This window comes from Stigmatopora argus, chromosome 20 (assembly GCF_051989625.1).
Source record: "Stigmatopora argus isolate UIUO_Sarg chromosome 20, RoL_Sarg_1.0, whole genome shotgun sequence".
Lineage (NCBI taxonomy): Eukaryota > Metazoa > Chordata > Actinopteri > Syngnathiformes > Syngnathidae > Stigmatopora > Stigmatopora argus.
In genome coordinates, this window is record NC_135406.1 from 1,355,321 (window position 1) to 1,382,212 (window position 26,892).

Consider the following 26,892-nt stretch of genomic DNA (forward strand, 5'->3'; position numbering starts at 1 on the left):
ATCATAATCATTTATAAGGGCAGTTATCGGCAGAGGTTGACAGGTATGAAAATCTAATGTTGTATATTGAACCATCTTGGTTGTGATTGCTTGTAGCCCCTAACTGGTTGACTTCATGTTTTACAGCCATTGATGCAATTTGACTAGCAAGCATTGGACAATCACTGGATGTCACACAAGACCAAGGACTCCAACTGAGTCGCATTGTCGTCAGGGCACTTCCTGTTCCTTACCCAATGAAGACGTTCAATTAACCCTGACAAGGTCTGGGCACGTTTCACCGCAGGACCCCAGCCGGTTGCTCGCCCGGAAAAGTCACGTCCCCACCGGATGGATCCGCTGCTACGCGACGTCGAAGCGGTTCAGATCATTAACCGCTGGCACGGACTTTGTTGTGCTTGCAGGCGATGCCTTGACATTTGCATAAGTGACCCCCCCCAGAGTGTGGCGCGCTGACTAAAGCTGTTGGTTAACATTTGAGTCAGTGTGCGTCATTAGCAAAGCGCGTCACGTTGCGTTCGGACACCTAATGGCTAATCCCGACCGACCCATGCGACTGAAGCCTAATTTGAATTTTCACTTGCCCAGATTAAATCACGCTGATCCTCACGAGGATCGCGGGGGAACTGAAGCCCGTGAGAAGGTTTCAGTCCAGTGACTGGTAGATTTTTGGGCACTTCCCCTTGATTTCAGGCAATTCCAGGTCCACCCACCACAGTCAATATTCATTCAAACTGTAGGACATTGTGTATTTTACTTTTAGTCTTGTAATTGTTAATATGCCAAAAGTATGCTGTGGTAAATGTAAAACAACAATTGATTTTGGTTCTTCTACCACCAACCAATGTGTTTTTATTCCCTTTTTACATCCAGGAGAAAAAAAAAGCCAAACAGGTCGCCTGGTCCACCCGGGCGCCACTTTCATCATTTCCAACACCCCCTGCGGCCTCAGCCAATGGCATGCGAGGATGAGTACGAGACAAAGGCTATTTATCGGCGCCAGCGTGTTCGAGGTGGCATCACATTCTCGCGGAGATGCTTTGGCCGCAGACCCACGTGCTGCTCCTGCTTCTGCTGTCCGTCGGACTGCCGGCCCGGGTCGGCGGCGCCGGACCCCCCGAGGCGGACCTTCTCTTCACAGAAGCCCTCCCGGGGGACACCGGGCTGGACAAGGTGCTACTTTAGTCTATGTTGGGTCGACAGCTTTTAGAAGGACAGAAGCCAGATAGCCGCTAAGTTCTCAAAGAGTATTTGATTTGATTTTGGATTTTTTTTTAGGACTGGACCGGCTCGCTCTTGCTGAGGCTGATCTCCGATCTGGCGGAGAGGGACCAAGCGCCCCCCGAGCTGGGGGTGGGCATGGCGTTGATGCGCCGACACCTCCCGCTCCCCCAAAGGGAGCGCAAGGCGGGTTGTCGCAACTTCTTCTGGAAGACTTTCACCTCCTGTTGACGCCACCTCACAATTGTTCTTGATTTCCGCTGTATTTTGTGTGTTGAAAATCCCTTTCACTCATTGGCTCTCATCACCAGTGAATTGCTTTGAAAAAACAGCTGTTTTTACATTGATCTCACTGTCATTTTTAGATATTATCAACAGCCTTTCTCATGCCAGATCATCTTGAATATGATTTCATCAAATAACCCCTGGCTGCGATTGATGACGATAGATGCCCAATTTGTCAAGAGGAGTCGCCAAATTACCGTTTTGATCGCTGCCAGCCAGCTCCTCCCACTTTGAATGGATTAGACGCCTATCACTGTCAATTAACCAGTAAGCATGCCTATTTTTCTCATGTAAAATTGTGCCTTGGAGATTTTTATGACGAGTTGTATTCCCTTTTGTTGTTGACATGGCAAACTTTCATTTCTTCTGTACTTTCACACAGATAAAAAAACAACTAAAAAAACATTAAACATAAGGAGTCGTAGCTAGTTTTGTGTTTTATGACTAAAGTATTCAACTTTGCTCTTAAGTCAATCACATGACACTTGTCATTTAGGACAAAACAAATTTAATGTACCATGAGCTCCACTTCACAGCATTTCAAAACAGAAGGAAAAAATAAACAACAACAAAAACAGTCTACAGGGCTGATTGTGCAACTGGACAGAACATTCTGACATAAAGAGACAGAAACAAAAACAATTTGGAGATCTACTCGCAAGATTTGAATGCACTGTATTTTCTGCACTATATACGTATATATAAATCTCACTTTTTAATACGGTACGCGTTTAGCCCTTTAGAACACGAAATGCGGGGACGGCGGCTCGACAAACATTACGGTAGGTCGTCGCGGTCCGCCTCTTTAACGAGGGGAAAACGTAACAAAATAATGGATGGATGGACGGTGCGTGTTTGACCTACGTATGTCATTTGCTTACAAAGGTGCTAAGGTACACGCACAAAAACAACAAAAGCTCCGCGGGGGAGAACGTGTGGATGAATCATTTTTCTTCGCCTACTTGATTGCAGCTGTTGGGGTTATTCTGGGATGTTATTATATATGTGCATTAATCATTAGTATGTATATGAGCTTTATTTCAATTTGGGACCGAGCAAGCTCCAGGTCACTCTACATGGGAACTGGCTCCGAGGACTATTGACCTGACAGATCACCAAGTTCCGGACCAAGGACTGTTGATCTGAGTTCGCTCTGAGTAAGAGTCCAAAAGTTTTGTGTTGACATTTTCTAAACTGAAAACTTCTCAAAGCGCTTTCACTTTTTAACACTACATTCCTTTTTTCCCTACAGCTCTACCGGGCGACGACACGGTAGGAGTCACAGTAATTGTTCGGTTGCGCAAGGAGTGAGGTAAATACTATGTAGCAAAAAAAAAAATTAAAATAAACACAAGCTACTTGGCTGTAACACGGCACCAGAACATGAATTTTAAAGCTGAATGAAAAATACTCGGGCGTCCCATCAGCAATCCGTGGAGATCTTGGCCGAGAGGTCCTGGATCCGCCGGGCGCTGCAACCCTTGCAAAGGATGTGGCCGTCCAACGGGTAGCACCCGCGCCCTTCGCCTTCGGAGGACAGCAGGAGCCCGCATTCCTGAAGGAAAAACCAAAGGTTACGCTCGGTCCGGCGCCGAAAAGCTCGGAAGTTTCTCACCTCGCAAGTGTAACAGTTGACGTGAAAGCTGCGGTCCAGCGCCACGATCCGGACCGTCTCCTCCTGACCCGCCTCGGGCATGATGGGTTCGCCGCAGACGGAACACCGAGGTGCGTATTTTCTGCGGGAGGATGGGGTGGGCGCCGGTCGGTGGGTTATTAGCAAGGCCCTTGTCGTCGGTCACCACGCACCCGCGTGCGTACCTGTGAAAGTCTTCGATGCAGTGTATCTGCGAGGTGGCATCCACGGTGAAGGGCACGCCGTCCAAGCAGCAGTTACACACCACGCATGTGAAACAGCGAGGATGGTAGGCTCTTCCCATGGCGCGCAGGATGCGGTCTAAAATGGGCTTGGAGCACTTGGAACACTGCTCCAACGTACTCTGCCGGAGAGAGCAAAACGGGAGTCGGGTAAGAACCAAACCATTTTCAAATATGCGCTTAGTACCTTCATCGGTGTCTGTAGCAGAACTTTCTAGACATTTTATCATGTTGCACTAGAGCTAGCTCGAAATCTAGCAAATCTATTCAATGTTTGACCTGTTTTGGGGGTTTCAATACACTCGGGCCTTTGGCATGGCTACAAAAATGGCTAAGAATATTTCGGCCATTTTCTGGAGGGTTTCAAACATGGCTAACTGTAACACAACTGCTACTCTTCCACTACGATGAATTCAGATAGTTTCAATACAAATTTGGCTAATTCTGCTAATGCGCTACTATGGTGCGGCCAGAGGGTTACAGTTGAATGTTGACGTACAATGTAACAAGTCTCGCAGTAGCTCTTCTTGTCAAGGGCGTAGAAGGGCTGCCCTCGCAGGCGGGCATGGCACGTGATGCACGTGAAGCACTCCACGTGGAACACCTGCTCCATGGCCACGCAACCGCTGCCGTCGCCCACCACGTTGTCGCCGCAGCGGGCGCAGCGTCCTGGCGGGTGGAAAGGGAACAAGTTTTGGTTGTCTCTTACGCGGCAGCCTTTCGGGTGCGCCCCATCCCGCTCGATACCGAAATAGTCCTCGGCGGGCGGGTGGTTCATGTCGTAGACCAGCTTCTTGGTGAGGCGCTCCAGTTCCTCTTCCGGACGGCTTGGCGCGGCTGGCATGTACTGGAAGGAAGAACCCGGGTTTAGTTTGGACTTAAGAAGACTAGAGAACGTTTGGGTATCCCCCACGCACCTTGCCTGACTGGTAAGCGGGGCCCGGTGTCGCTCCGGTGTGATTGTTTTCCATTCCCCTTTTGGACAAAGTCACCTGGGCTCCCCTGCCTCTCTGGATCTCCTGAGAGCCAGGGTGCCCGGGGTACCAGTCCTGGGGGCCGGCCTGGGGCGGCGGGCGCGGCGGCTGCGGAGTGTAAGCCTGCTCGGCTTGCCTGCCCGTCTGCGAGTAGGTGACGGGCTGGGCGGTCTTGACCTGCACGCTAAACCTGGGCCCCGTGGGGGTGGAGGCCGTGGTGTAGGACGCCGGCACGGGCTGCGGGTACGGCTTGGAGGGGGCCGTAGAGTAGTAGTCGCGCCGCTGGGGCGCGCCGTGCTCTCCGGGGTAAGAAGGCGACGCGCGGTTGTGGGGGTGAGGGGGGTACCCCGGGGAGGTCCGGACCGCCTGGTAGCGATCCCCCGAGAGGTATTTGTTGTAAGGCACGTTGTCGTACAGCTGCGCAGATCAAAGGGTCTTCAAAATAGAGCTCCGCCCCAAAGGGCAGGGGCCACAAAAAAAGTGCAAGCGGTGAGGTACTTGGGCGCCGGAGTCCTGCGGGTGGCCGTCGAGGTCTGCCAGCATGGCGCTGAGCGAGTCGATGTCGGCGTCGATGGTCTTGTCGGAACCCCGCCGCTGAACGGGTTCAACGTTCGTTGAAAAACGAATCGCCGACGGATCACCTACGGTCAGCTCGTGGCCGCCCCACCGCCGATCCTCTTGGGGCCCGTGCGGCGGCGAGTAATAACGAGCGGGACCACCTTCGCCGGAGCGCGGCGGCGTTAGTTTGCGGTGGCCGAGTCCCGACGAGCCGAGAGTCGGAGGACGCCGTACCTGAGGGTCCGGAGGCCACGTAGCGGGTCGCTATCCCGCCTCCGTTCTGCTCGTGAGGGCCGTATTTGGGCCGGAAGTCCGGCGCCCCCTTCTTGTTGGGCGCCCGGTAGACGGCCGAGGCCGGGTGGTGCGACATCTGGGGGACGGCTCGTTCGGGACTGTCCAGAGTCCTCGGCGGTAGCCAGGTGGGACCGGACATGGTGGCATTCTGAAGTGGATTGATGGAAATTAGTTGGACTCCCCGTGGCAACCGCCGCTCAAAACAATGGACTTTGGGAGCAGGAAGTGACGAAGGTTTGGGGATTTCCAGCATCGGGGCCCCCAAAAACAGGGCGCGCGAGCACGCAGCTGCGACTCTCGCACCCTCGCCCCTCGCCCCTCGCCACCCACAATGCGTATTGTCTTTCGACTCTTTACAACGGCGAGGATTTCCAAAATAGGAAATGTTGTGTAACGATAGCACCTGGCTTCAAACAATACCGTCACGGAGGGATCGGCGGGGGCGATGAACTCATTGTCCGCCTTCGACGGAAATGGACGTCCAATCTATTTGAACTGGCTAGCGGCGACAGACGCATTTCAATGGAACTTCCATGATTGACAAAGGCGCTAAAATGCTTAATTCCTCCCTCAGACCGTTTGAGTGAATTTGGGTCGCGTCGCCGTCATAAATCCTCATGGCTAAGAGGATTACAAAAATGATGTTTTTGCACAAAATAAACAACAAACCGCAAGTCAGAATTGAAGATTTGAACAGACACACCCCGGATTGGTCCCCAAAACAGACAACCAAACAGAAGTTTTTATTTGAATTTATTTTACTGATTCTATGCATTGATCTTAGGCAATTAATTCATTTGTATCTGACTGCAAAAGTTAACTTTTTTGGTCCAAAAGTTAACTGTGTTTGCAAAAATTCTGCATAAAATGTGAATGACAGTGCGTCAAAAACCTGTACTAAAGTACGGCGTGACTTCCGTTTTTTTTTTCAGAACAAGATGACGTGACGTTAAAAACGGAATACGGAAACATTAACAACGATAAAGGCAAAAGGTAAGAAAAGTTGAACTGTTAACTCAGGCGCCTCGGCCGTGAATATTTCAGACAAACGACACGAAATTTCTAAGTATTTGAAATCGATCGCCTTTTATTCTGAAGGCTTGCGCTAGCAGCGCGTAGCTCGCTACAAGTAGCGCATTAATATTGTAAAAAGCGCCCAAATGCTACCATAACAAATACAGATCGGGTGAAAATTAAAGAAACAAATTGGATCCCATTCAGAAGTGGTCTGGGTACGGAATTGAATAGCGATCTTGGCCGCTAAGTTTGCAACACGACCGAAAGCAAATAGAACAACAACAACAAATGTAAGAGGGATCGCTTACCAGGGGTAATGGCGGCCAGCTGCCATCGCAGATCGCGATCAGTGAACGCAACTTTCTCTTTTTCTTTTTCTTTTTGTTTTTTTGCTCGCCGAGCGAGCGTCGTTAACCTACTTTTGCCTCGGATCCGGAGGCCTCGTTGGACGGAACCGCCTCGCGCAGCATTCCCGACGCGTGACGTAAGCCACGTAAACAAGGGGGGGCAGTGGGCGTGGCCGTGGATGGGGGGGATTCTACAAACACCAGGGGTCTCTTAATACTAATAGTTTGTAACCTGATTTTTGGGGGGAACAACATTAAAGAATCACTGCAGCCAATGAATTCAATGATAAATTAATATTCAAGTCGCATTAAAGTTGATGATGTGTTTCTATGAGAATTGTAATTATAAACAGTTCTTTTTTATGCTGCTCCAGATGTATTTTTTTGTGCTTAAAATGAAGTTGAAATGTTTTTCTTGACAGGCAAGACCAAATCTTAAGGCAGAGCAGACCAAAGTCCCTCGAAGGGGGATTCCCATCTTCCGGTTCTTCTTCTTCCTGGTCCACTATATTCTTCCCCATATATGTCCACGCGTCCGCAAAACGGCAGGAAAACGGGCCCGACGTCCGACCGATCCATGCCAACATGCAGGAAGGTAACCCACCCCCCCTCTCTCAGCGCCGGCCCCCCCGTCAGCCTTGCCAAAAAAGCAGAGCGAATGGCTTCCGCCCATTGGAGAAGCCATTTAGCAATGTTGTCACTTTTCCCCCCACTCATCCGTTGGCGTCACAATGGGCGGAAGCGACCGAGACCCCTTTTGTTTTCTTTTGGCTCTTTTTCCTTTCTGTGCTTTGCTTTTAATCCAAAACAGCCCACGCGGCCCACGTCCATGCATCTTATTATTATTATTATTAATATTTGATGACAACGCAAACTTAGAAAACACACCGACAGCCTTCCTACTGTCTCGGCAGTTCATATTATGTCATCTGACCATTTTTCATATATACTCATTTATTCTCTCAATAAATATCTGATACTGCTAGCTTGAAGATGCACTTTTTCTATGAGGGTGAGCTAGCTTTCCGCCTATTTTTTTCCATTTTTTTCATTTACCACCGCGTCCCCCCCCCGGTGGCCTCCTCTCCCGCTCGCTTTATTATTGACGGATGTCCTGCGCGGGCGTTTTTTCATCCAAGCCTTGCGAGCAGCTTTACAGGATGCATTTCAAAGTGTGCGTGGTGGCCAAAGAGGGGGGGTTTCCTTCACATCTGTCCACCGCCATTTTTTCCCCCCCTTTGGAGTTTGTTTTTCAGCATCCAGGGTTTCCCCGAGCTCTGTTCTCGTCTGCCTTCCTTCCTCTCCCGATCTGCCCATTGGATAAACGGCGCACTCGAATGAGTTGACGGCGAGTAGCCGTTTAACCGTTTGAACCGAGAGCATGGCGGCCCATCGCTGCCGTCCCTCCCGCTTCAAATGGATTGGACATCTGTGGTCGTCTGAGGCTGCCAATGAGTGGGAAGGCCGTTGATGGTTTTCGTAGGTTCGAGTGTACTCGATGTAAATTCCATTGAATGGAATGCTTTCATTGTCATTATACAAGTATAATGAGATATAAAGCTTCACAAGTGCACAAATAACAACAAACAAACATAAATAATCAATAAATAATCAATATTTCTGGTCTGTAATCAGATTTACTGGAAGTAAGCAACGAGACTTGCTGTATAAACGTAATATACATATGTATATTGGACTGATGGGATGCATCTTTTTCAGGAGGACCTTGCAATTTTCTGGGGTTATAAAAGGGCCTACTTTGGAAAAAAAAACTACACGGCGCTCGCAGTCCTTTTCCTGCGCGTGGGCCTTTGAGGAAAGAGGAAACCAGCCAAGGCGGGTCGCCCGGGCCCCTTATAAAAGGGTCACCTCCACTCAGCCAGCCCACACACGGCCGCCGAACGTGGAAAGCCAGGACGTCCCCGCTTTCCTTCTTGACCGGAGGAACCTGAGGCCGGGGGCTTGAGGTCCGGGGGGGCCGTCGGTTCTCGTCCCCGCTGGTCGGGGTGAGTCCAGGACCAAAAGCTTAAGACCACGTGCCTAAAACGAAAAGACGACTGACTGTCTTTTTATTTGTTTTTTTCCCTTGCAGGTACGAGTAGGGAGCTGGTCTCGCCTAACACTTGTGTCTGGCACACTTGTGTCTTATTTATTAGCTGGCTTTCCCCACACGTCGGTAAGTCAATGTTCACGCCGCTTCCGTGAGCTTTCGACGTGGATTTTCACGGGAGATTTGGGTCCCAAGAGCCAGATGGCGGGCGCGGAGAGCGCTGGTTACGTGAAGGAGTTCACCCGTCACTGCGGGGACGTGCTGCTCAACCTCAACGAACTTCGGCACCGCGACATCTTGACCGACGTCACCCTGGCGGTGGGCGCCGCGCGCCTTCGGGCTCACTCGGCCGTGCTGGTGGCCTGCAGGTAGACGCGGCGCTTTTGACGCGTGGACGTCAACTGGGCGGGACTCCATTGTCCTCTTCTCCCGGTCCCCAGCGGCTTCTTCTACTCGCTTTACTCACTTTACTCGCGGGACGCCACGGTGTCCCTTCCCGGCCACTTGGAGCCCGCTAGCATCTCTCTACTGTTGGACTTCATGTACACGTCTCGCCTCCCCCTGACGCCCGCCACCGCTGCCGGCGTGCTGACCGCGGCCGCTCACCTCCAGATGGAACACGTGGCCGACGCCTGCCGTGACTTTATGAGGCTACACTGGTGAGCTCGAGAAATGAACTTTTTGGGGAGTTTATTGCCAGTTGATGTCATTTTTTTGGTTCTTTTTCTCAAAGCAAGGAAAACATGAGCCTCAGGCACCCCCGATTGGAGCTGGACCCCCGGGTGTCTGTGGGTTCTGTGGCCCCCGAAGGTGGAGATCTCCCCAATCCGGGACCGGTCGGGTAAGAAGTCGGCCCCCCTGCCGCTACTTTTTCAAAGGTGCCGTGGCTGAGGGCCGAGCTGTTCTTTCTCCAGAATCCCGAGCAAGACCGGTGAGCCGCTTCCACGGAAGCCCGATTCAGAAGAGCTGAAAAAGGAACCCGACTCGCCCCGCTCGACTCCCGACAGCCCGACGCGCTCTAGCTGCCAGCCCAGTTCGCCGGCCGAGTCCAAAACCTGCAACAAAAACCTGCCGGTGAGTCCGAGGACGTGGCCATAACCACATCGTCTCAGTTCAAGTTTTTTAATTTATTTTTTATTTTTTAGTGCGACGCCGACGTGGCGCCGAATCCAAAATCGTGCAATTGGAAAAAATACAAGTACATCGTCCTGAACCCTCTCTGCGCCGGAAGCTCCGTGAAAGAGGAGCCGCGGTTCCGCCAGGTGCGGCCCGGAGAAGTGCCCGGTCAGATGGATAGGTAGGAGGGTCCGGGTACGACGGGGCGGGGGTCCGTCGTCCGGCCGCGCTGACTCCCTCCTCGCCAGACAGGGGCGGGCCTCCTGCTACGAGGGTTCTGGCCGAGCCCCTCCCCTCGGGCCACCCGTCCCCGCGCAAGACGGAACAGGTACCGCCAATATTACCGCTCTTCCGCGACTCTGCTGGAATTCCCACATTTGTTTTTTTTTCCCCCTCACAGCTTTCCGCACAAACTCTAGCCATCAGCGCCACCATCAGGCCGTCAAGCGGGTCGACTACCCTCTGCCTCTGGGTTACTCCGGGAACGGCGGGAGAAGTAAAACGGTCCTCGCGGGTGAGGCTCAAAAGTACTCTTCAATTCTATGGTGTCCAAACTTTGGCCTACAGCGAATGATAAAAAAATATGTCGTTGAATGTACACAAAAGGCTTGAATTCGGCTTACGGTCTGTTGCATTTCTCGGTTTTAACGCTAGATGGAGCTAGTCACTTAAACGATACCCCTACTATAGCTCAGCTTCTGGTCCAAGCACTATCTGGTCTCGCATTTTCTGGACTTGACGAGATTGCTGCTATTTGATTTCATCCTTGAAAATAAATCAATAAAAGTTGAGCGGAACGTGCGCACGCTAACATGCGAAACGGCGCAGGCGACAAGCCGTACCGCTGCAATGTGTGCGGCGCCCGCTTCAACCGCCCGGCCAACCTCAAGACGCACGCTCGCATCCACTCCGGAGAGAAACCCTACCGCTGCGACACCTGCGGAGCGCGATTCGTTCAGGTGAGGCCTCGGCCCGACGGTCCGGTCCGATTCCAGACGTCTGATCCCTTGCCCTGCCACGGGTCCTCAGGTGGCTCACCTCCGAGCGCACGTCCTGATCCACACGGGCGAGAAGCCGTACCCCTGCCACACGTGCGGCACCCGATTCCGCCACCTGCAGACCCTGAAGAGCCACCTGCGCATTCACACCGGAGAGAAGCCTTACTCGGTGAGCCCGCCGACCCAAAATGGCGGCGAACGAGGTCCGACCATGTTTTTTTTCCCTCTTTTCTTCCAGTGCGACATGTGCGAGCTGCGCTTCCGCCACAAGAGTCAGCTGCGCCTGCATCTGCGGCAGAAGCACGGCGCCGTGACCAACACCAAGGTGCGCTACAAGGTCCCCAACGGCCCCGGGTCCCCGCTCGGTACATCCTGAACGCCTCGCCGGAAAAACTCCAAAATACCAAGGTTCACGTGTCGTTAGCACTTTTTTTTGTTTGTGAAAGGGAAAAAGGGAAGTGTTTTTTGCTGGGTTGTGAGGCGTGCGAGAGAAATTTCAGGCGATTTTGGAAAGTTTGGGTATGTATTTACGAAGGAAAGGAAATTGGAAAAGTCGATTATTGGTTGCTATCAACGACGATGAACAAACCGCGGTGGCTTAGAAAATGTACTGTTTTTCCTTAGACCGTAAGTAAAGTAAAGTGTTGAGACTAAAACCTAACATTTGGACCACATTTCTTATTTAAATGGACACATCGGAGCCCCGGGACCCCGCTTGTTCTTTAACCCTAACAACACTAATTCATACATGGTGGAAAAAAAGTCCAAGCGGGCCAAGGACTGACGTGTAAGCAACAAATGCATTTCTTGTAAGCCATCAGAAATGAGATGGTGGATTTGCTGGAAAAAGATGCGTCTCGTCATGTCAATTAAATTGCAACATGTTTGTCATGTCTCCTTATTTCTGATGGCGTCATTGAAAATGCATGACAATGCATGTATGGTCTTATTTTGGAATGACTACAAAAGGTGTCATTTACTAGGAAAAAAATACTCATAAAGCACAGCAACAATAAAACTCAAAAATAGTTAACAAGTAAGGGTTTGTAAACTTGTGTATTAATTAACACAGGTCATTATTTCCATCAAACATTACCCCGTGAGCGAATATATTTTACAGAATGCGATTAATCGCAATTAATCTCGCAGTTCATAATTGTTTTATTGTCCCCCACAAATCCATTTAAACTGGAAGGATTGTAATGGATTTCTGTCAAGAATACCTTTTTAAATTTACAAAAATTAAATGAGGAATGAAATTGATCACATTGAAATAATGACAATAAATTCAAACATAATGAGGAGTTTCAGTAACGGTGCTTCATTCAAGTTTGAACCTTAGCAGCACATTCCCCTCCCACCCCTGTGACCCCGCCCCCACCCCATGTGACCCCGCCCACCACCACTGTGACCCCGCCCACCCCACGCAACATAGCACTTCCACACAAACCTCCAGAGTGGCCCGTCATGTGCTTCTCATTCGGTCCAGTTCAGACCAAGTTACTCAGAATATGAGCGTGTAAATCCTAAGAGGCTTCCAAGCTCGCAGGGTGAGTGTTGCTAACAAGCTAGCAAAATGTTATTTCACTGCTAGGATGACACCACAACACTTTGACCTGCATTTTTATTTTTAGGAATGCCGGCACTGTACATTTCCTTCGCTGCCCTAAGTCAGTTTTTTTATTTCAACATGTAGGGAGAGTTTTGCCATGTTTAGGACCAATTTTGGGCAATTGAGCAAGTTGGTCACAGGTGCGCATCTCCAATTCAAACCCTCCCTGATTGGTCCTCTAGCACCGTCAAAGGCGGGCCGTTTAAAGTTGTTGATGTGTTTCTAAGTTCCAGTTTCAATATGTCAAAGTTCGCACTAGTGGCCTAGTGCAAAAGCCGTTCACTTTTAGAGCGATTGCGGTTCAACGTTGGGCTCGCCTGACTTGTCTTATTTGCCACGGGCTCGCTACGATTCCGGTTTGGTTCCCGAGGGAAACTTTTGCAAGTTGTTCATCATTAACTCGGCCGACGTGTTAAGGGGCCCCCTCTCGCTCGCCCAGAGAAAGTTAATGATTAGGCGTTTTTGTCTCGCAGGTGCCTCAGCGATGGCCAGCGTCCAAGCTGCGGCGGAGAGGCGGCACGGGGGCGACCCCGAGGGTCCGGACGGCGGCCGGGGCTGGGTTCTGGTGGGGGCCCTCTTCGTCACCACCGGCCTGGTGTTCGGCCTCATGCGCGGACTGGGTATCTTTTTCGTGGAGTTTGTGCAGTACTTTGACCAGAGCTCTCAAGCCATCTCGTGGATCTCCTCCACCGGCCTGGCGGCGCAACAGTTCTTCAGTGAGTCCCCCTCCGCCCCTCCTCGGTCGAACCGGTGGAGCGGCGTGACGTCGTGTTCCGCGGCAGGCCCCCTGGGTGCCGCCTTGGCCAATGCGTACGGCGCCCGGCTGGTGGTGATGGCGGGAGGTTTCCTGGCGGCACTGGGCTTCGTCCTGGCCTCGCGGGCCACCTGCCTGCTTCACCTCTACCTCACCATGGGTCTGGTTTCGGGTAGGAGATGGCGCTCGTCACCAAATGGCGAGACGTGCGCCAACGCCGCGACCTGTCTCCTCCAGGCTTGGGGTGGGGCCTGGTCTTCACGCCCATGGTGGCCACGGTCATGACGAGCTTCACCCGCCGGCGCACCTTCGCCTTGGGGCTGGCGTTCACTGGCATCGGCGTGGCTTCCTTTGCCTTCAACCCCCTCTTTCAGTTCCTGGTGGAGACGTATGCCTGGCGCGGGGCCCTGCTCATCCTGGGCGGGCTCAGCCTCAACATCGTGCCGTGCGGGGCACTCATTCGCCGGCAGGGGCCACGGCCGGAGGCCCCGTCCAAGGTGGGGCGCAAACGCGGAGCGGGGGAATTTGCGCCAGGCGCTGACGGTTGGCCCTCTTCTCAGGCGGAGGCGGAGAAGGGGCGCTCCACCGGCGGCACCTTCCGGCGGGCCGCCGCCTACCTGGAGCTGTCGCTGCTGTGCGAACGGCCTTACCTGACCTACACCCTGGCCATCACGCTGCTCAACGTGGGCTACTTCGTGCCCTACGTCCACCTGGTGGCCCACAGCCGCCTGGCCGGCTTCTCCGAGTACCAGGCGGCCTTCGTCACGTCGGCCGCCGGCGTCAGCGACATCCTGGGACGCCTGGCCTCTGGCTGGTTCTCGGACCTGGGCCGCTTTCGCCTGGTCCACCTGCTGAGCGCCTGGACGGCGCTGACCGGCCTGTTCGTGGCGCTGGTGCCGGTCGGCACCCGGCTGGGGTCCTACGCCGGCCTGGTGGCCGTCAGCCTCCTCTACGGCTTCTGCTCGGGGGCGCTGACCTCGCTGGCCTTCGCCGTGGTGCCCACGGTGAGCGGAGCCGAGCGCGTGATGGGGGCGCTGGGGCTGCTGCAGATGATCGAGAGCGGCGCGGGACTGCTGGGGACGCCCCTTTCAGGTACAGGCGCTATCTGGGCTCCAAATGTCAGCTCGACTCGCCGCTCGCCGGTCAAACATTGATCCCCGCCGTTTGGCCCTTCCCCTTTTTTGTCCACCGCCTGCCTGCTGCCGCACCCTTCTAGGGTTCCTCCGGGACGTCACGGGCGACTACACGGCCTCCTTCGCGGTGTCGGGTTCCTTCCTGGTTCTCGGAACGCTAACCATGGCCACGCTGCCGCACTACTTCTCCCGCACGGATCCGCCGCCGTCGGGCCGGCGTCTCCGCTCGGAGACGGAGCGGTCCGACGACGGCTTGGCCGCGGACGTCGGCGACTGACCGGCTGGCCGCGTCCTTCGCACTCGGGAATACGAGACCGCTGCTACTTTAGAGCCATTTATTTCGGACAAGAATCATGTCCGAACTTTGTACTTGTGAAGCGCATAGTAAACACTGGTGGTGACTTGAATCTGGTTTTGTCCTTTTACTTTAATAGCTCTCAGAAAACAATGTGAAAATCATTTGTTTTTAATGTACTTTTTTTTTTTTTAGGATTTGCCATCTGCACTGCGACGCTTGAGCTTCTCCGGATTATTGGAAGCCATGTGTGAGAAGTCCTTGAAGATGTGATGGTAAGTTTCGTCACCTGAGACACAAAAAAGTGGGGAAAAATTATCATTTTAATGCCAATATGCAGTCTTTTGCGGACTACATTTTGCACGTATTGCACAGTTTAGCCAGGCCTGCGATTTCTGATCAAAAAACACCAAGCGAAAAATGTGCACTCCTTTGTTAGTCCGCCAGACGGCGCTGTTGCAGCAGAAGAGCACGTTGCCAGCAGAGAAATCGAAGCCGCCAGTAAATTAAAAAGTCCTTGAAAGCTCCATTAGTTAAAAAAGTCATGTGATTGCAAAGAAAGTCAATGTTCTTTTGAAGCCCCCAATTTGAGTGTTCCCAGCTGCAGAAAACATGCGCAATCGACGTTACCTGCTCGTTTGCGGGTGACTAGCCTCTGGTCTCGGGAACGCAAAGACAAAGTGAAAAGACTGACGCCAGTGCCACTGACGTCCAATAATGTGCCTCGTTTCACTGGGTCTAAATGGATCGGACTTCTAGCGTCGTGAATGGCGGCGGCCAATGAGTTAAATGACTGCGGCGGCACATATTCCACGAAGACGACTACACATTAGTACAAGAAAGAAGCCTGACAGACAAAAAACACAAAGCCCGTCCACAGGAAGTGAGCAGTTTATGCACAGGTAGCTCGACGCCCCCTCATTGTTCAGTCTTTTGACTTTTGGGAGCCTCGGCGTCCTGCCGCCACTCCCGCGTTTCATTTCATATGAATGGGGAAAAGGGGATTTCGCCGGCCGTTCGGCTAATGGTTTTGTCCACCAGGAGCCCGGCCGCTTATTTGGTTCCTGAAAGCCTGAAGGCTCTTCCGGGATTGGCCCTGCCCACTTCCTGCCCCGGCCGGCGGCCCCTTGGGGAGACCTGATTTTCCTAGGGATGAGTCCATCTCCTGCATCTCCCTGTTCATCTTGGCGATTCGCAGTCTGGGGTTTGAAAAACGGACCAGAAGGTGAGTCAAGGTTTCCATTTTTTGTTTTTGTTTTTTTCACGGAAGGTTCACGTGGCTCACAAAGTGACGATGTCCGCGTTGGCGTTGTCCACGGCGATGGTGATGGGGTCCTTCCGGTTTACGTCTCTGGCGTTGTAGTCGGCGCCCCGTTTCAGGAAGAGACACACCAGCCTGGGTTTACGGTTAGCGAGGCGATTACGCGATGAAGTCTCGTCCCCGTTTCTGGATGCTAACGCGTGTCTTTACCCCGTGTGACCCAGTATGGTGGCGTGATGGAGCGGCCCCCTCCCGCTCCGGTCCACCTGGTTGACGTCGGCGCCGTTCTGGAGCAGGAATTCGCAGGCCGCCAGGGCGTTCTGCTCGGAGGGACAAAAAGCCACTCCAGTGCCCCGCGACCGAGGCGGTCGGTCGGCCGTGAAGACCCTCACCGCCGAGACGGCCCGGATCAGCGGCGTGCGCGCCTCCTCGGCCGCGTTGACCCAGTTGACGTCGGCGCCGTGGGCCAAGGCGTCGGCCATGACCGGGAAGTTCTGCAGGGCCGCCGAGCGGTACAGCAACGCCCCCGGGTGAAGTCCGCTAAGGTCCTCCTCCACCTCATCCTTCTCGTCCTCATCTAAGGTACAGTCAAAAGTTTTCCAAAAAGTATACCTTTTCTTAAATGTGTGCGGTGTGGGGTTGCAAACCGTTGTGGGGGTCTGCATAGTTCTTTTGGACCTCGCCAAGGCCAGGCCCTGAGGCGAGAGAGAGAACGCTCGTGAGGAGGCGGACCTCTCACAAGAGGTCCCTCCGTTCCCTTCGGATCCCACGTTACCGGATCGAGGCAGCGTGCTTCGGTTCGGTTTGGGTTTGAGCGGTGGCTTCTGCGTACTGCGGTCTTGCGTGGCCGCCCTGCCCCTCTGGGTGCCCGTGCGCCTCGGCGCCGGGTGGCGTGCCGTCTCTGGAAGCTTTTGGATGAACTTCTTCTCCACGTACTTGGAGCGAATCCAGGCCTCCTTGTCGCTCCTTGAAGCACATGCCAGAAATTGTGAGAGGCGGCGCAGCCCTCCCTCGCGCCAAACATCTCATGGGTGTACTTTCCGCGCTTCCCGTTTGCTGCGGTAAAGCAGAAACGAGGAAGTGTTTGGTGGTCCGCACCTGGGGCTGGAGGGGAGGGGCTTCTTCAAGGTGATCTCCTCGATGCGGGCCTCGTAGATGCCGTTGATGACGCCGTTGCCCAACTCGCACATCAACTGCACCGCAGAAGAAGCATTTGCCGGTCTGGCGGCGCTGTTTTCTTTACTCTGATTGAAGTAGGACTCACCTTGACGAGTTCGGGCTCCCAGGAGTCCAGAGTGAGCGAGCGCACCTTGGAGAAGTGGACGCCCAGGCTCCTAAAAGAAGGGCGCGGTCAGCGCAGGTGCGGCGGAGGACCACCCTTGCGTGCCCACCTGTGTATTCCCGAGCACACGATGCACAGTGCGATGCCGAGGTTGATGGAGGCCCAGTCGGGAGCCGGCGCCCCGCAGTCGCAGCACTCCCCGTTCCCGTGGATGGCCCGAACGGCCTCCAGGGCCCCCGAGCCCGGGTCCCGCCCTGCGGCCACGGGTTCCCCCGTCGACGTGGAGTGGGACCCCTGACGAGCCAGAGAACAGACACCACTGCAGGAGCGCCGGCCTCCGGGGGCCCTCGGTACGCCGGCGTTTGGCAAAGCCGCGCGGTCCTTACCGCACCGCGGGGGTCGTCCCGGCGCTCCTGGAAAGCCGAGGCGATGCTGCTCTGCACGGCGCCGATCCAGGCGTGCTGCTGCCTCTCGGTGTCGGCCTGCAATAGACAGCTTCTGCGCCGGCGTTACGGATAGTCCCTGGCCGCCCCGGAGCGCCATCGCCGCCACTCACTTGGACGGCGAGACCACTTCGAAACAGAAGCGCCTCTCGTTGTCGTGGTTGGGTTTGACCGTGCACAGACGCAAGTCCTCCACCACCACCGTGGGCTGCTCCTGAGGGGGCGCCAGACTCCAGGTCCGGGCCAGGTCTTGACTTCCCGTTTTGCCAGCGACGGTGGGCTAAGCCGGCTTACCTTGAACTTCTTCTGATAGACCAGCTGATTTTTCTGGATGGAGAACCAGCGCCTGAGGACCACCACCATGGTGAGAGTTGCGGGACCCCGAGCGTGGGGCCTTTTGGGGCCGTACCTGCTCCAGGTTTTGAAGGCGTTGCTGGCCCTTTTGTAGAGATAGCCCTCCATGGCGACCCCGTCCGAAGCCTCGGCGTTAAAGTCCATCGTGGAGTCGTCGTAGGAAATGTCCTTGAAATTGGAATTGCGGGGAAATCAAGGCTCGCTCCATTATCGTGGAAAGGTCTCCTGTTTTGGGGACTCTTAAACTTTGGCGCATTGGCACTAGCCGTGCCCTACCGGCGACCAATTCTGGCGCAAAACCCAGAACTGGACAGTCCAAATTCCATGTAGTGGTCAAGTTTAGTAGCAAAACACCAATGGATGCTTGAAACCTTTTTCTTAATGGCTGCATGTCTTTGCTCCATGTCCCTCTTGTCCCGCGCTGAGTCCAGGACAAACTGTTTGTGCTGGTGAAACACAACAAAGAGCACTTTTGATTGGCAAGCCGTCATAGTGCGGGTGAACATTGCTCCGATCTGACTCGGAACGACCAATTGCTTTCCTATCTTTTGACACACGCCACATCACGTGGACTATTTCCTGTTGTGACTCGCTATTTCCTGCCACGGTTCCAGCGCCGCGTTATGCAAATGCGTATCTGGGGCAGCGGTTCTCAAATCACTTCATAGTTGCAACGTAGAAGACAAACTTTGATAAAGGCTTGAATATAGCTCTATGTCTTCTAGTTTGTCAATCTCCATTGGATGGGACTGTGGATCTGTTGCGGATCTGATGCGGATCAGAGCCTCACCTCTTCGCTCAGTCTTTGCCGGTACCGCTCCGTCTCCGACAGGGACCGGTGGCCCTTGTGGAACAACTGGGCCTGAGCGTCCACCAGCGATAGTATCTGTTGGGACGAACGGAGGTGGAGCACCAGCGAGAAGCACCCGTGCCGTCGAGGTCGGACTCACGGCCATCAAGAGTTCCGTCTTCTTCTTCGCCTCCACGATGTTAATCTGCCACAAAAGGACCACCGGGTATTGCGCGAGACCAAAGTTCCCCAAAACCCAAATGAGACGGAGACCCTTTTGGCCTCCGTCCAGAGACCCCAGACCCAGATCAAGGCGGTCTGGTCCTCCCTCACCTCCAAGACGTAATCCAAAGCGCTGGACCTGAAGGCCCGTCGGGCGTTGAGCAAGGCTCCGTTGGCCTCTTCCACTTCGTGGGGCTTTCCACGAGGCGCCTGAGCATTCTTGGCCAAGGCTCCCTCCAGGGACTCGCTGCTGCGTTCGAACTCCTTGCGTGCGTCCTTGAAGCGCCGGACATCCCTGGGCAACAAAAAAACAGGCCGACAATTCAGCGAGGGACGGAGCTCGGCGCCGGACCGGACCACTCACTCTTTGACAAAGGTTTGGACCTTGCTTTTGACGGATTTCTGGATGATCTCAAACACCTCCTGAAATCAGAGACGCCAAACCAAGCAGCCGGAGTCACATCCCCCCCGCCCCCGACAGGGACTCACCCCTTGGGACTCCAAAATGAGGGACAGTTTTTCGGAAAACGTCCGTAGGCACTCCTGCGGGTGGAGCAAAAAGGGGACGCCGATCATCATCGCTGCCGGCGATTGGTCACCGTCGACTGGGGTGTACCTCCATCAGCGCGTCCCAGGAGCAGTGCTGTCCCAGACTCTGGAGACCGCTCACGAAGCTCTTGCTGGTCTGGTGGTACACCCGGCCCGCTTCCAGCATGGCTTGACATTGTTTCACCAGCTTCCAATCGACACGGGAGCGCTTAGGCAACACGACCCGGAAACTGCCGACGGTTTTGGCTCTCAATCCAGGGTCTGGGGACCACAAATCTTACCTTATCTAAGCGCGTTTCGAGTTCTCCCACGTCGACTTGGACGGCCTCGATTTCAGCTCTGAGAGAAACACAAGGCAAAATCTTTTGAGTCTCGGCGTTCCGTGGCGTGGACGGAATGACGTCTTTAACGCAATCGATCGTTGGTCGATCCATTGGAATTGGGATCTTGGCCAACGGCCTCCATTTTCAAATCAGATAGGACGTCTGTTGTCGTCAATGGTTAAAGGGGAAGTAAAAAGTGAGGAAAGCGGCTTGTGGTTTACTTCTGAAACGGTTTCCGTGACCCTTCACACTTCCTGTGGCGCTCCGCTCGCTTCCTGTTCGCTTCAACGGTCGCCTGCTAACGTTTGATTGGAGCATTTTTTATTCACCGGCACTTTTCTAGCGTTTTTGGGTGGTCATACCTGTCAACCTCTGCCGATAACTGCCCTTATAAATGATTATGATTCCCCTTACAAACCCCCCAAAAACCTTACAAACACTGTACGAGTCGTACGGTGTTTGTAAGTTTTTTTGGGGGTTTGTAAGGGGAATCATAATCATTTATAAGGGCAGTTATCGGCAGAGGTTGACAGGTATGGGTGGTGTTAGCAGGTGCGGGTTTCCAAGGCGGACAGTTAGGCTGCGAGGCGTGAGAGGGTGACTCAGACCCGGGTCACACCCAAACAAAAACCTCTCGCCGGGGCTCACGTGTGCTTGCAAAAGCAGCATCTATTTTTGAAATCATCTAATTTTACATATGGAACTTTTGTCTGTAAAAAATTTGATTGATATTTCAGCATTAATGTCACGATAATAGACAGTGAGATCTTGTTTATCGCCGTCAATAGTAGTTTTAAAACTATCACGGCTTCATCTGAAAAAAATAAAAACAATTGTGAAAATATACACATTGTACCTCCCACTAAAAATGTCACATTGTGTACTTCTCAAATATGAATAATAACCATTCCGGAAACAAAATGACTTTGCTATGACAAATGAAAAAATGTCACCTGAAGCGAGGAGAGTCTTTCAAGCACTCCTCAAAATCCACTTTTATGGTCATAATCCTCTCGGTTTGGATGCCAAAAATTCAAAAAGCAAAATCCCAACAAGTCCAACTTCTTTACGCAGACATTTTTTTGTCGCTGGATTTAAAAAAAAAAGTTTTTTCTTGCTTTCTTTCAGATGTGCGGCAACGACAATTGACGCGTCATCGGAAAACACACACTCTCTCTCACACACACACATTGACGCACAAGCAGGAATTGGACCGGGGCGTGTTTTTCGAGTCTGGCAAGCAAGAGATTTTCTCCCCACGCACCGCCCACACTGCGCACACTCCAGTTTTTTTTTTTGTACCACTAATACATATCTTTATTGTATTTTAAACAGGTACTTTGGAAGTGAGGCGTGAATAGCGAGCTCTCTACGTCACATTCCTGAAGCGTCACGTGACCGCAACGGAGCAACCAGGCAAAACTTTAACAAACATTGATGTGATGTGTCTAGCGCCTCCTGCTGACTCATATTTTCCCCTAGTTTTTAACCATGTATTTTTTATATATACATAATAACAATAATATTTAAAATATACCATTTCTCTTTTCTATTTTTTTATCCTATTATATATTTTTAAATGAAAAAAACGATTCTAATTATTTTTATTATGTATATTTTCATTCATTTTAGGTACCGCTCATCCTCACAGGGATCGCGGCGGGTGCAGGAGCCTATCCCGGCCAACTATGGTCACCAGGAAGGGGGAGGGGCACCCTGAATTGTAGCCAGCCAATCGCAGTAAGTACATATTATATACATGTATATTAGTTTAGTTTTTATGTGCTGATAATTCCCAAACATTTCGCCCAGTTTAAATGAATATGACATGAATCCATTGAATGTGTGTGGTCGCGATGTGCAGTATCGTTTGTTCCCACAACGGGGCGCTGTAAACCGCTGTGGAATGTCATCACGCCCTTTATATTTGTTTTCTTCCTATATGTCATCACGCCTTTTTGCGTGACGTCAACTTCCTGCATGTTACTAAAAACAATCATTTGCTGAATAAATGGCTTCACGCTCTAAATTACTCGGTTAAAGAAATATAGATGTATATTTTTCATTTGCAACCACGCACGTCCGGTTGAATGCTTTTCTTCTGAAATAAGTAAGCGTGCTTCCGGTACGTACCGCTTGCAGTTGGTCTTAAGACCCCCCTTACTCCCCCCTCCCATTTTGCAGGCGCAGAGCGGAACGTAGCGGCGTTTCCTCCGTCCGACGCCCCCTCCCTGCCCCGCCCCCGCCCCACTATGCGGCGGTAGAGCGGCGGAGAGCCCCGGAGACGGAGACGGAGGCCAAGACCCAGCTGCCGTCCCCGCCCCCCCACCCCTTCAGCCAGTTACCCACCCACCATGTCGAACCGCAAGCATCGGGACAACCAAGAGATCTGTTCGCGTAAGGTCCGGGAACTGGCCCAGTCCGGAGTAAACAAACACTGCTTCGAGTGCAACCAGCCCGGGGTGACGTACACCGACGTGACCGTGGGCGCCTTCGTGTGCACGTCGTGCTCCGGAATGCTGTGAGTAGCACCGTACCCGAATGGGGGACCTCCCCCACCCCACCCCACCTCACCCCAAACCCAGCCCAGTCCACCCCCCCCTAGACGTTCCTAACCGGTATATTGCAGCGGAGCTAATGTGACGGGCAGAATAACGACCGGTCTTGCAGAATAACGACCGGACTGGCTCTCTGTTGTGTTCCCGCGGCGATCGTTAGCGGCGGCGAGGGTGGCCGTTTGCTTGTTTGAGGCCCCTGGAGTGTGGGCGTGTCGTGTGCGTGGACACGTTGGGCATGTTTGAGTCCACTCCCAGTCGTCGCCGAGAAGGCCGGCTGCAGACGCTCTCTTCTCACTCGCTAATCCCGATGGCGTTCAACCTCGCCGTCTATTCCGGGTCCTCGCTAGTCCACTCTGTGTACGACTGTACGACTTCCACTTAGTCTTGGTCTTGTTTTGGTCTCGGCTCCCAAAAGTCTCGCCCTGGTCTCGGCAACCGGGTCCCGTGGTCTCAAGCATGACCCCGTTCCCGTTGGCAATAGAGCTTCAAGTCTCTCTGAACGAGCGCACGAACACGGCGTCGTGCCGTCGTTTCAGGACTCGGAGTAGTTTTAATCGCTCATTCGTTGCCGGCGTCCCCGTTCAAATGGATTGGACAGCCGCTGGAAATAACCTCTTTGAAATTGGCACCAGAAGGACGACAAAGAACGCTTAATACGTAGCCAGAGCTTAACCCGGATATGGAGGATATGGAATAGATGCCCCGCCGGCTTTCCATCCCCCAGCACGGACCAAGGGTCCACGTGCGATAGAGCTCCGCCCCTTTCCCATGGCGTACGGCGCAGAGATGTTTCCCCGCCCACCCACTGTTTCCTCTGACGAGAAATATCTTGCGTTTATTTGTTTCAACCTGCCGACCGCGGCGCCCCAGGAGAGGCCTGAACCCGCCGCACAGGGTCAAGTCCATCTCCATGACGACCTTCTCCCAGCAGGAAGTGGAATTCCTCCAAAACCACGGCAACGAGGTGAGCCGGCCGACCCCGCCGCGGCTGTGAAATGGCCCACCCCGTCCGCGACCCTTGCCCTCAGGTGGGCAGGAGGACGTGGCTGTGCGGCTTCGAACCCAAGGCGGACGGCCGCGACGCCAAGGATTCGCAGAAGTTCAAAGAGTTCCTGCAGGACAAATACGAGAAGAAGAAATGGTGAGAGCGAGCGAGCGAGCGAGCGGCCCAAGTCACCACCCCGTGTCCCAGGTAACCCGGCGGCCGTCCAACGCGCTTTCTCCGTCAGGCATTTCTCCAAATGCAAGAACCGAAGAGACGCGGAGGGACCTTGGAGTCCCGGCGTCCAGACCGTCCTGGTTCACGGTCCGCTGAGCGTCCAGCCCTCGCACATCCTGCCCTCCAACGCCAGGCCCGTCAGAACGCCGGTGCGAGACGCTCGCCGTCGACACCGGCCGACGTCACGTCCCCGTTTTTCACCCCGTTACGTCCCCGTAGTCCCAACTGACGGCGTGGGAGCGCCCCCCGGCCGCCTCCCCCGCCGACGCCCGGGCCGACGCCTTCACCGCACGGCCCTTGCGAAGCCAAAGCTTCCGGGACCCGGCGCTTAAAGGTACGGACGTCGGGTCGTTCCGGAACGCCGGCCCACGTCCCCTTGTTGGTTCCACTGTCGTAGACCAGAAGGTCTGCGGGATGGAGCGGCAGCGGCCCGGCTCGCAACCTTCTGCGCACGTTCCCGCCTTCCCCGCGCTCCCTCGGCCTTCGGGTACGCCTCCCGACTTCTTTTGCCTTACAGACCTGTCCTTTTGGAGTAAAAAGTCTCTTATACTCTGTGTGTTTGTGTCCTGGTACCGTAGCCAGTACCTCTTTCAAAAAGAACTTCACCTTAGGTAAGACCCACGTCGCCGAGCACCCGGCAAACCGGCGTGTATGTTTTTTTTGTCTGTTTCTGGACTTTGTCCTTGCGCTTGTGTCCGATTCAGGTCGCGCGGCGTCCACGTCGGGGGCCGCGGGACCCTTCAGGGCCTTCGCCAAATCTCTCAGTTTGGATTTTGGTGGTCTGAAACAGCCGCAAGCGTCGCTTCCGCAATCTCTGTCCCAGCAGGAGACCGCTAGACACGGCCAGGACCGATACGCCGCCGTGTCCCAACTGGACTGCTCCTTCTCCGAAACGGGTAGGCCGCGTGGGACTTTGAGGTCGGGATTTTCCGGCATCCAAATCCCAAATCCGTTAGCCGCTGAATCGCACGCATTGTGTCGGGCCACTTCGGAAGGGTTCCCTCGGCTCGTTTTAATCGCTTTAAAAGCAGCTGCGTGCGAGTCGCTTGACTTGATTGTGATTGGTTTTCATGTGCCAGGAGGGGCGGGCGGGGGTTCAATAGTGTTTTTTTTTCCTGACTCGGTCACAAGAACTTGTGTCGGGACGGATTTTGACATCTGAATGTGCTCTCTGTTGATTGTGTTTTGTCCACAGCGCCACCAGCCGCTCCGCCGCAATACAGCACCCTGTTCGGCAACCGCTTGTCTGGCGCCGCTCCTGCCAGGTAATCGGATCGTTTGCTCGCCATTGACGGCGATAGACGTCCAGTCGTTTGTAGCTCGGCGAATGACGGGGATAGAGTGAGGTGTCCATTTGTCGGTTTAGTTTGCCTCGTCACTCCTTGTTGGTATTAGCGCATACTGGGGTCACTTTCTAGACCGGGTCACGACCTGTCCATTTGAGGAATGTCCACTTTGACTCCTGGCTATTGCATTTTTGAGGCAAAAAAAAAAAAAAACATGACCACCACCAGCTTTCCCATTCAAATTGGATTAGACGTCTATCACCGTCAGTCGTTTGGCCTTTGCCAAACCAACTTGTTGACACCGTCCGTCTTCTCTGAGCGCAGCTCCCCGAGCGTGGAGACGTTGAGCAGCCCCCAAACATTTGCAAGTAAGCAGTGTGGAATGCAGCCCGCCGTCCGTCAATGATCTTTTTGTCTAACCGGGCGACCGACCCCCCTCCGGCACCCCCCCCCCCCCCCCCCCCCCCCCCCCCCCCTCGGGCCTCTCAGGTTTCCCCAACCCATTCAGCTCGGGCCCGGCTTCCCGGCAGCCCGCCGCGCTCTCCCCCGGCAACCCTTTCGGCAGCCCCCCAGGAGGCGAGTTCCCGAGGCGGCAAATGTCCGAGGCCTTCTCCGTCGTCTCCGGCCCGGGCGACGACGACGACGGCGGTGGCGCCTTTCCCGGAGAGCCCGCTATTAACCAAGAAGCTAACGGTAATGTCCCCCAGCAGAGAGGTGAAAACAACAACAACAGCAACAACAACATCAAGAAACGGAAAGACCGAAGATGTGTTTTTTTGTCTTTTCAGGTTTCCCCGCTTTCCCCTCATGCGACTCCCATCCCAAAGTCCCGCGACCCATGTCGGTAAACCCCTTCACGGTGAGTCCCCCTTTTTCTTGGCAAATGTCCGAGTTGTTTTGGAGCCACTTTGTGTATATTTGTGTGTCTGTCTCTCTCTCTCAGGGGAACGTCTACCCCAGTCGGGGGACGTCGCGAAACCCGTTCATCTGACCCCCCTCGGTATTGCTTTTGGACTCTTTTTTTTTTTTTTTTTTTTTGGGGCGGTCTCAGGGAGAGTCGAAGCCTCCGTTCTTCCCTCCCCAAGTCTTTCCTATTTATGTCTGTGTTTATTCGTGCGTGTAAAAAACAAACAAAAGCCTGAATGTAATGATGACTTCCACTTGCTGGATCTTTTTTTTTTTTTGGCAGAAATGTACATTCACTGCTCTGCTCCTTTGCATTCCCACTCCTGACTTTAAAAAGAAAAAGGAAAAAAAACGTAACCACCGTATTTTCTGGACTATAAATCGCAGTTTTTCCTAGTTGGACTGCGACTTACAGTTTGAAAGATACTGTAAATCCATCAGTATTCCCGCTATTTAAGACGTCTCCACATTTTTTGACGTGTTTTGGATGAAGGATCGCTGCCTTAAAGCCTCCCGATGCATCAAATTGAGACTTTTTTTCCTCTTTAGTTTGTTTTTCCCTTTCTTGGGTGTTAACCACTGCCAGGCTGCATGAGCTTTGAGGGCTAAAAAAAAATGCTACTGAATGTAATAAAAAAAAATAGACATGCAAATACAGGAATAAGTTCAAACTATAAAATGAGCGTGCTTCTCATGCTGGACTTTTTGACATTTCCTGAGTGTATTTTAAGCCTAGTGACTTTTTGGTCATTTAAAAAAAAATATTATTAACTAAAACATATTTTGGAAATGCAATTCTGGGTTCATTCCTGTTGATTTGTGGAAATTTCGGGTCAACGGTGGCATGAAAAGCGATAGTCAAGTTTGGTTAGGGCACAATAATCCTTTCTAAAATACATTGGAAATGAAAAAGCTATTTCCCAGAATACAATGGGCGTCCTAGAAATATAAAGTATTCATGAAATCAACTGTGGATGCTTGACTGCTGAGTATTTTGCAGAAAATAAAACCGTTTCCCACCAACAATACTTGCCAATACGCTTTTTTTTTAATTTGTATTTTTTTATTTTAACCACCGCCAGGAGGCGCACTTGAGCCATTTTGAAGTCTGGCTCAAGGTTACTCTGGGATGCACGTTGCGTAACACGCATCTTGCATTAGAAATAGTAC

At 53.1% G+C, this 26,892-nt stretch overlaps 5 protein-coding genes across 19 annotated transcripts; 3 read left to right on the plus strand and 2 right to left on the minus strand.

Annotated features, from left to right (window-relative positions):
• Positions 1–864: 864 nt before the first annotated feature.
• On the plus strand, positions 865–2,422 carry sst5 (somatostatin 5). Its single transcript, XM_077589748.1, has 2 exons — positions 865–1,173; positions 1,279–2,422. The coding sequence occupies exons 1-2, from the start codon at positions 1,036–1,038 to the stop codon at positions 1,450–1,452; spliced, it is 312 nt and encodes a 103-aa protein (XP_077445874.1). The 5' UTR covers positions 865–1,035; the 3' UTR covers positions 1,453–2,422.
• trip6 (thyroid hormone receptor interactor 6) lies at positions 1,998–6,711 on the minus strand. Its single transcript, XM_077589702.1, has 9 exons — positions 6,533–6,711; positions 5,148–5,355; positions 4,854–5,074; positions 4,299–4,772; positions 4,129–4,228; positions 3,881–4,050; positions 3,325–3,503; positions 3,122–3,242; positions 1,998–3,061 (listed from the first exon to the last, which is right to left on the minus strand). Exons 2-9 carry the CDS (start codon positions 5,344–5,346, stop codon positions 2,930–2,932), a joined length of 1,596 nt encoding a protein of 531 aa, XP_077445828.1. The 5' UTR covers positions 5,347–5,355; positions 6,533–6,711; the 3' UTR covers positions 1,998–2,929.
• On the plus strand, positions 6,323–14,641 carry LOC144066281 (monocarboxylate transporter 13-like). 7 transcript variants are annotated; one of them, XM_077589708.1, is made up of 15 exons: positions 6,323–6,708; positions 6,994–7,166; positions 8,291–8,577; positions 8,664–8,747; positions 8,817–8,989; positions 9,062–9,280; positions 9,355–9,462; positions 9,536–9,695; positions 9,767–9,918; positions 9,986–10,065; positions 10,138–10,251; positions 10,566–10,696; positions 10,767–10,904; positions 10,974–11,143; positions 12,821–12,964. In XM_077589708.1, the coding sequence occupies exons 5-14, from the start codon at positions 8,823–8,825 to the stop codon at positions 11,109–11,111; spliced, it is 1,407 nt and encodes a 468-aa protein (XP_077445834.1). In that variant the 5' UTR covers positions 6,323–6,708; positions 6,994–7,166; positions 8,291–8,577; positions 8,664–8,747; positions 8,817–8,822; the 3' UTR covers positions 11,112–11,143; positions 12,821–12,964. The 7 variants fall into 7 exon arrangements, with proteins under 7 accessions (XP_077445834.1, XP_077445833.1, XP_077445831.1 ...); XM_077589707.1 differs by lacking the exon at positions 12,821–12,964 and having other exon boundaries at positions 10,974–11,621; XM_077589705.1 differs by lacking the exons at positions 6,323–6,708; positions 6,994–7,166; positions 8,291–8,577; ... (7 more) ...; positions 10,138–10,251; positions 10,566–10,696 and adding exons at positions 13,130–13,273; positions 13,339–14,193; positions 14,318–14,641 and having other exon boundaries at positions 10,855–10,904; positions 10,974–11,060; positions 12,821–13,063.
• On the minus strand, positions 14,642–21,163 carry acap1 (ArfGAP with coiled-coil, ankyrin repeat and PH domains 1). Of its 6 annotated transcripts, none has more exons than XR_013297433.1 (23): positions 20,707–21,161; positions 19,712–19,769; positions 19,498–19,617; positions 19,371–19,424; positions 19,246–19,304; positions 18,993–19,176; positions 18,820–18,864; positions 18,660–18,755; positions 18,241–18,315; positions 17,925–18,037; positions 17,810–17,861; positions 17,629–17,729; positions 17,459–17,570; positions 17,182–17,366; positions 17,055–17,124; positions 16,889–16,983; positions 16,566–16,756; positions 16,438–16,485; positions 16,001–16,367; positions 15,815–15,925; positions 15,667–15,728; positions 15,160–15,322; positions 14,642–14,818 (listed from the first exon to the last, which is right to left on the minus strand). XR_013297433.1 is itself a non-coding variant. In XM_077589680.1 (23 exons), the coding sequence occupies exons 1-23, from the start codon at positions 20,757–20,759 to the stop codon at positions 14,721–14,723; spliced, it is 2,277 nt and encodes a 758-aa protein (XP_077445806.1). In that variant the 5' UTR covers positions 20,760–21,152; the 3' UTR covers positions 14,642–14,720. The 6 variants fall into 6 exon arrangements, 3 of the variants coding, with proteins under 3 accessions (XP_077445806.1, XP_077445805.1, XP_077445804.1); XR_013297432.1 differs by having other exon boundaries at positions 15,160–15,728; positions 16,001–16,110; positions 16,183–16,367; positions 20,707–21,149; XM_077589680.1 differs by lacking the exon at positions 15,160–15,322 and having other exon boundaries at positions 16,001–16,110; positions 16,183–16,367; positions 20,707–21,152.
• Positions 15,761–26,252, plus strand: agfg2 (ArfGAP with FG repeats 2). 4 transcript variants are annotated; one of them, XM_077589712.1, is made up of 17 exons: positions 15,761–15,936; positions 16,015–16,372; positions 21,089–21,169; positions 21,386–21,493; positions 21,938–22,274; positions 23,182–23,275; positions 23,340–23,452; positions 23,541–23,679; positions 23,750–23,864; positions 23,928–24,017; positions 24,109–24,141; positions 24,235–24,426; positions 24,726–24,795; positions 25,141–25,184; positions 25,306–25,509; positions 25,605–25,675; positions 25,760–26,252. In XM_077589712.1, exons 5-17 carry the CDS (start codon positions 22,108–22,110, stop codon positions 25,805–25,807), a joined length of 1,380 nt encoding a protein of 459 aa, XP_077445838.1. In that variant the 5' UTR covers positions 15,761–15,936; positions 16,015–16,372; positions 21,089–21,169; positions 21,386–21,493; positions 21,938–22,107; the 3' UTR covers positions 25,808–26,252. The 4 variants fall into 4 exon arrangements, with proteins under 4 accessions (XP_077445838.1, XP_077445839.1, XP_077445840.1 ...); XM_077589713.1 differs by lacking the exon at positions 15,761–15,936 and having other exon boundaries at positions 16,000–16,372; XM_077589714.1 differs by lacking the exons at positions 15,761–15,936; positions 16,015–16,372 and having other exon boundaries at positions 20,245–21,169.
• Positions 26,253–26,892: the final 640 nt, after the last annotated feature.

Excerpts from the sequence above, each read along its gene's own strand:
- sst5 (XM_077589748.1), top strand. The coding sequence starts at position 1,036 with ATGCTTTGGCCGCAGACCCACGTGCTGCTCCTGCTTCTGCTGTCCGTC. Across the intron at positions 1,174-1,278 it reads GGGACACCGGGCTGGACAAG|GACTGGACCGGCTCGCTCTT; the intron begins GTGCTACTTTAG and ends ATTTTTTTTTAG.
- acap1 (XM_077589678.1), bottom strand. The coding sequence starts at position 20,759 with ATGACCATAAAAGTGGATTTTGAGGAGTGCTTGAAAGACTCTCCTCGC. Across the intron at positions 19,305-19,370 it reads TCATTTTGGAGTCCCAAGGG|GAGGTGTTTGAGATCATCCA; the intron begins GTGAGTCCCTGT and ends CTCTGATTTCAG. Across the intron at positions 18,756-18,819 it reads AGACGGAACTCTTGATGGCC|ATACTATCGCTGGTGGACGC; the intron begins GTGAGTCCGACC and ends TCGTCCCAACAG.
- agfg2 (XM_077589712.1), top strand. The coding sequence starts at position 22,108 with ATGTCGAACCGCAAGCATCGGGACAACCAAGAGATCTGTTCGCGTAAG. Across the intron at positions 24,142-24,234 it reads CAAAAAGAACTTCACCTTAG|GTCGCGCGGCGTCCACGTCG; the intron begins GTAAGACCCACG and ends TGTCCGATTCAG. Across the intron at positions 25,510-25,604 it reads TATTAACCAAGAAGCTAACG|GTTTCCCCGCTTTCCCCTCA; the intron begins GTAATGTCCCCC and ends TTGTCTTTTCAG.
- LOC144066281 (XM_077589705.1), top strand. The coding sequence starts at position 12,832 with ATGGCCAGCGTCCAAGCTGCGGCGGAGAGGCGGCACGGGGGCGACCCC. Across the intron at positions 13,064-13,129 it reads GGCGGCGCAACAGTTCTTCA|GCCCCCTGGGTGCCGCCTTG; the intron begins GTGAGTCCCCCT and ends GTTCCGCGGCAG. Across the intron at positions 14,194-14,317 it reads GCTGGGGACGCCCCTTTCAG|GGTTCCTCCGGGACGTCACG; the intron begins GTACAGGCGCTA and ends GCACCCTTCTAG.
- trip6 (XM_077589702.1), bottom strand. The coding sequence starts at position 5,346 with ATGTCCGGTCCCACCTGGCTACCGCCGAGGACTCTGGACAGTCCCGAA. Across the intron at positions 5,075-5,147 it reads CGTGGCCTCCGGACCCTCAG|GTGGTCCCGCTCGTTATTAC; the intron begins GTACGGCGTCCT and ends GCTCCGGCGAAG. Across the intron at positions 4,773-4,853 it reads CGCAGGACTCCGGCGCCCAA|CTGTACGACAACGTGCCTTA; the intron begins GTACCTCACCGC and ends TGATCTGCGCAG.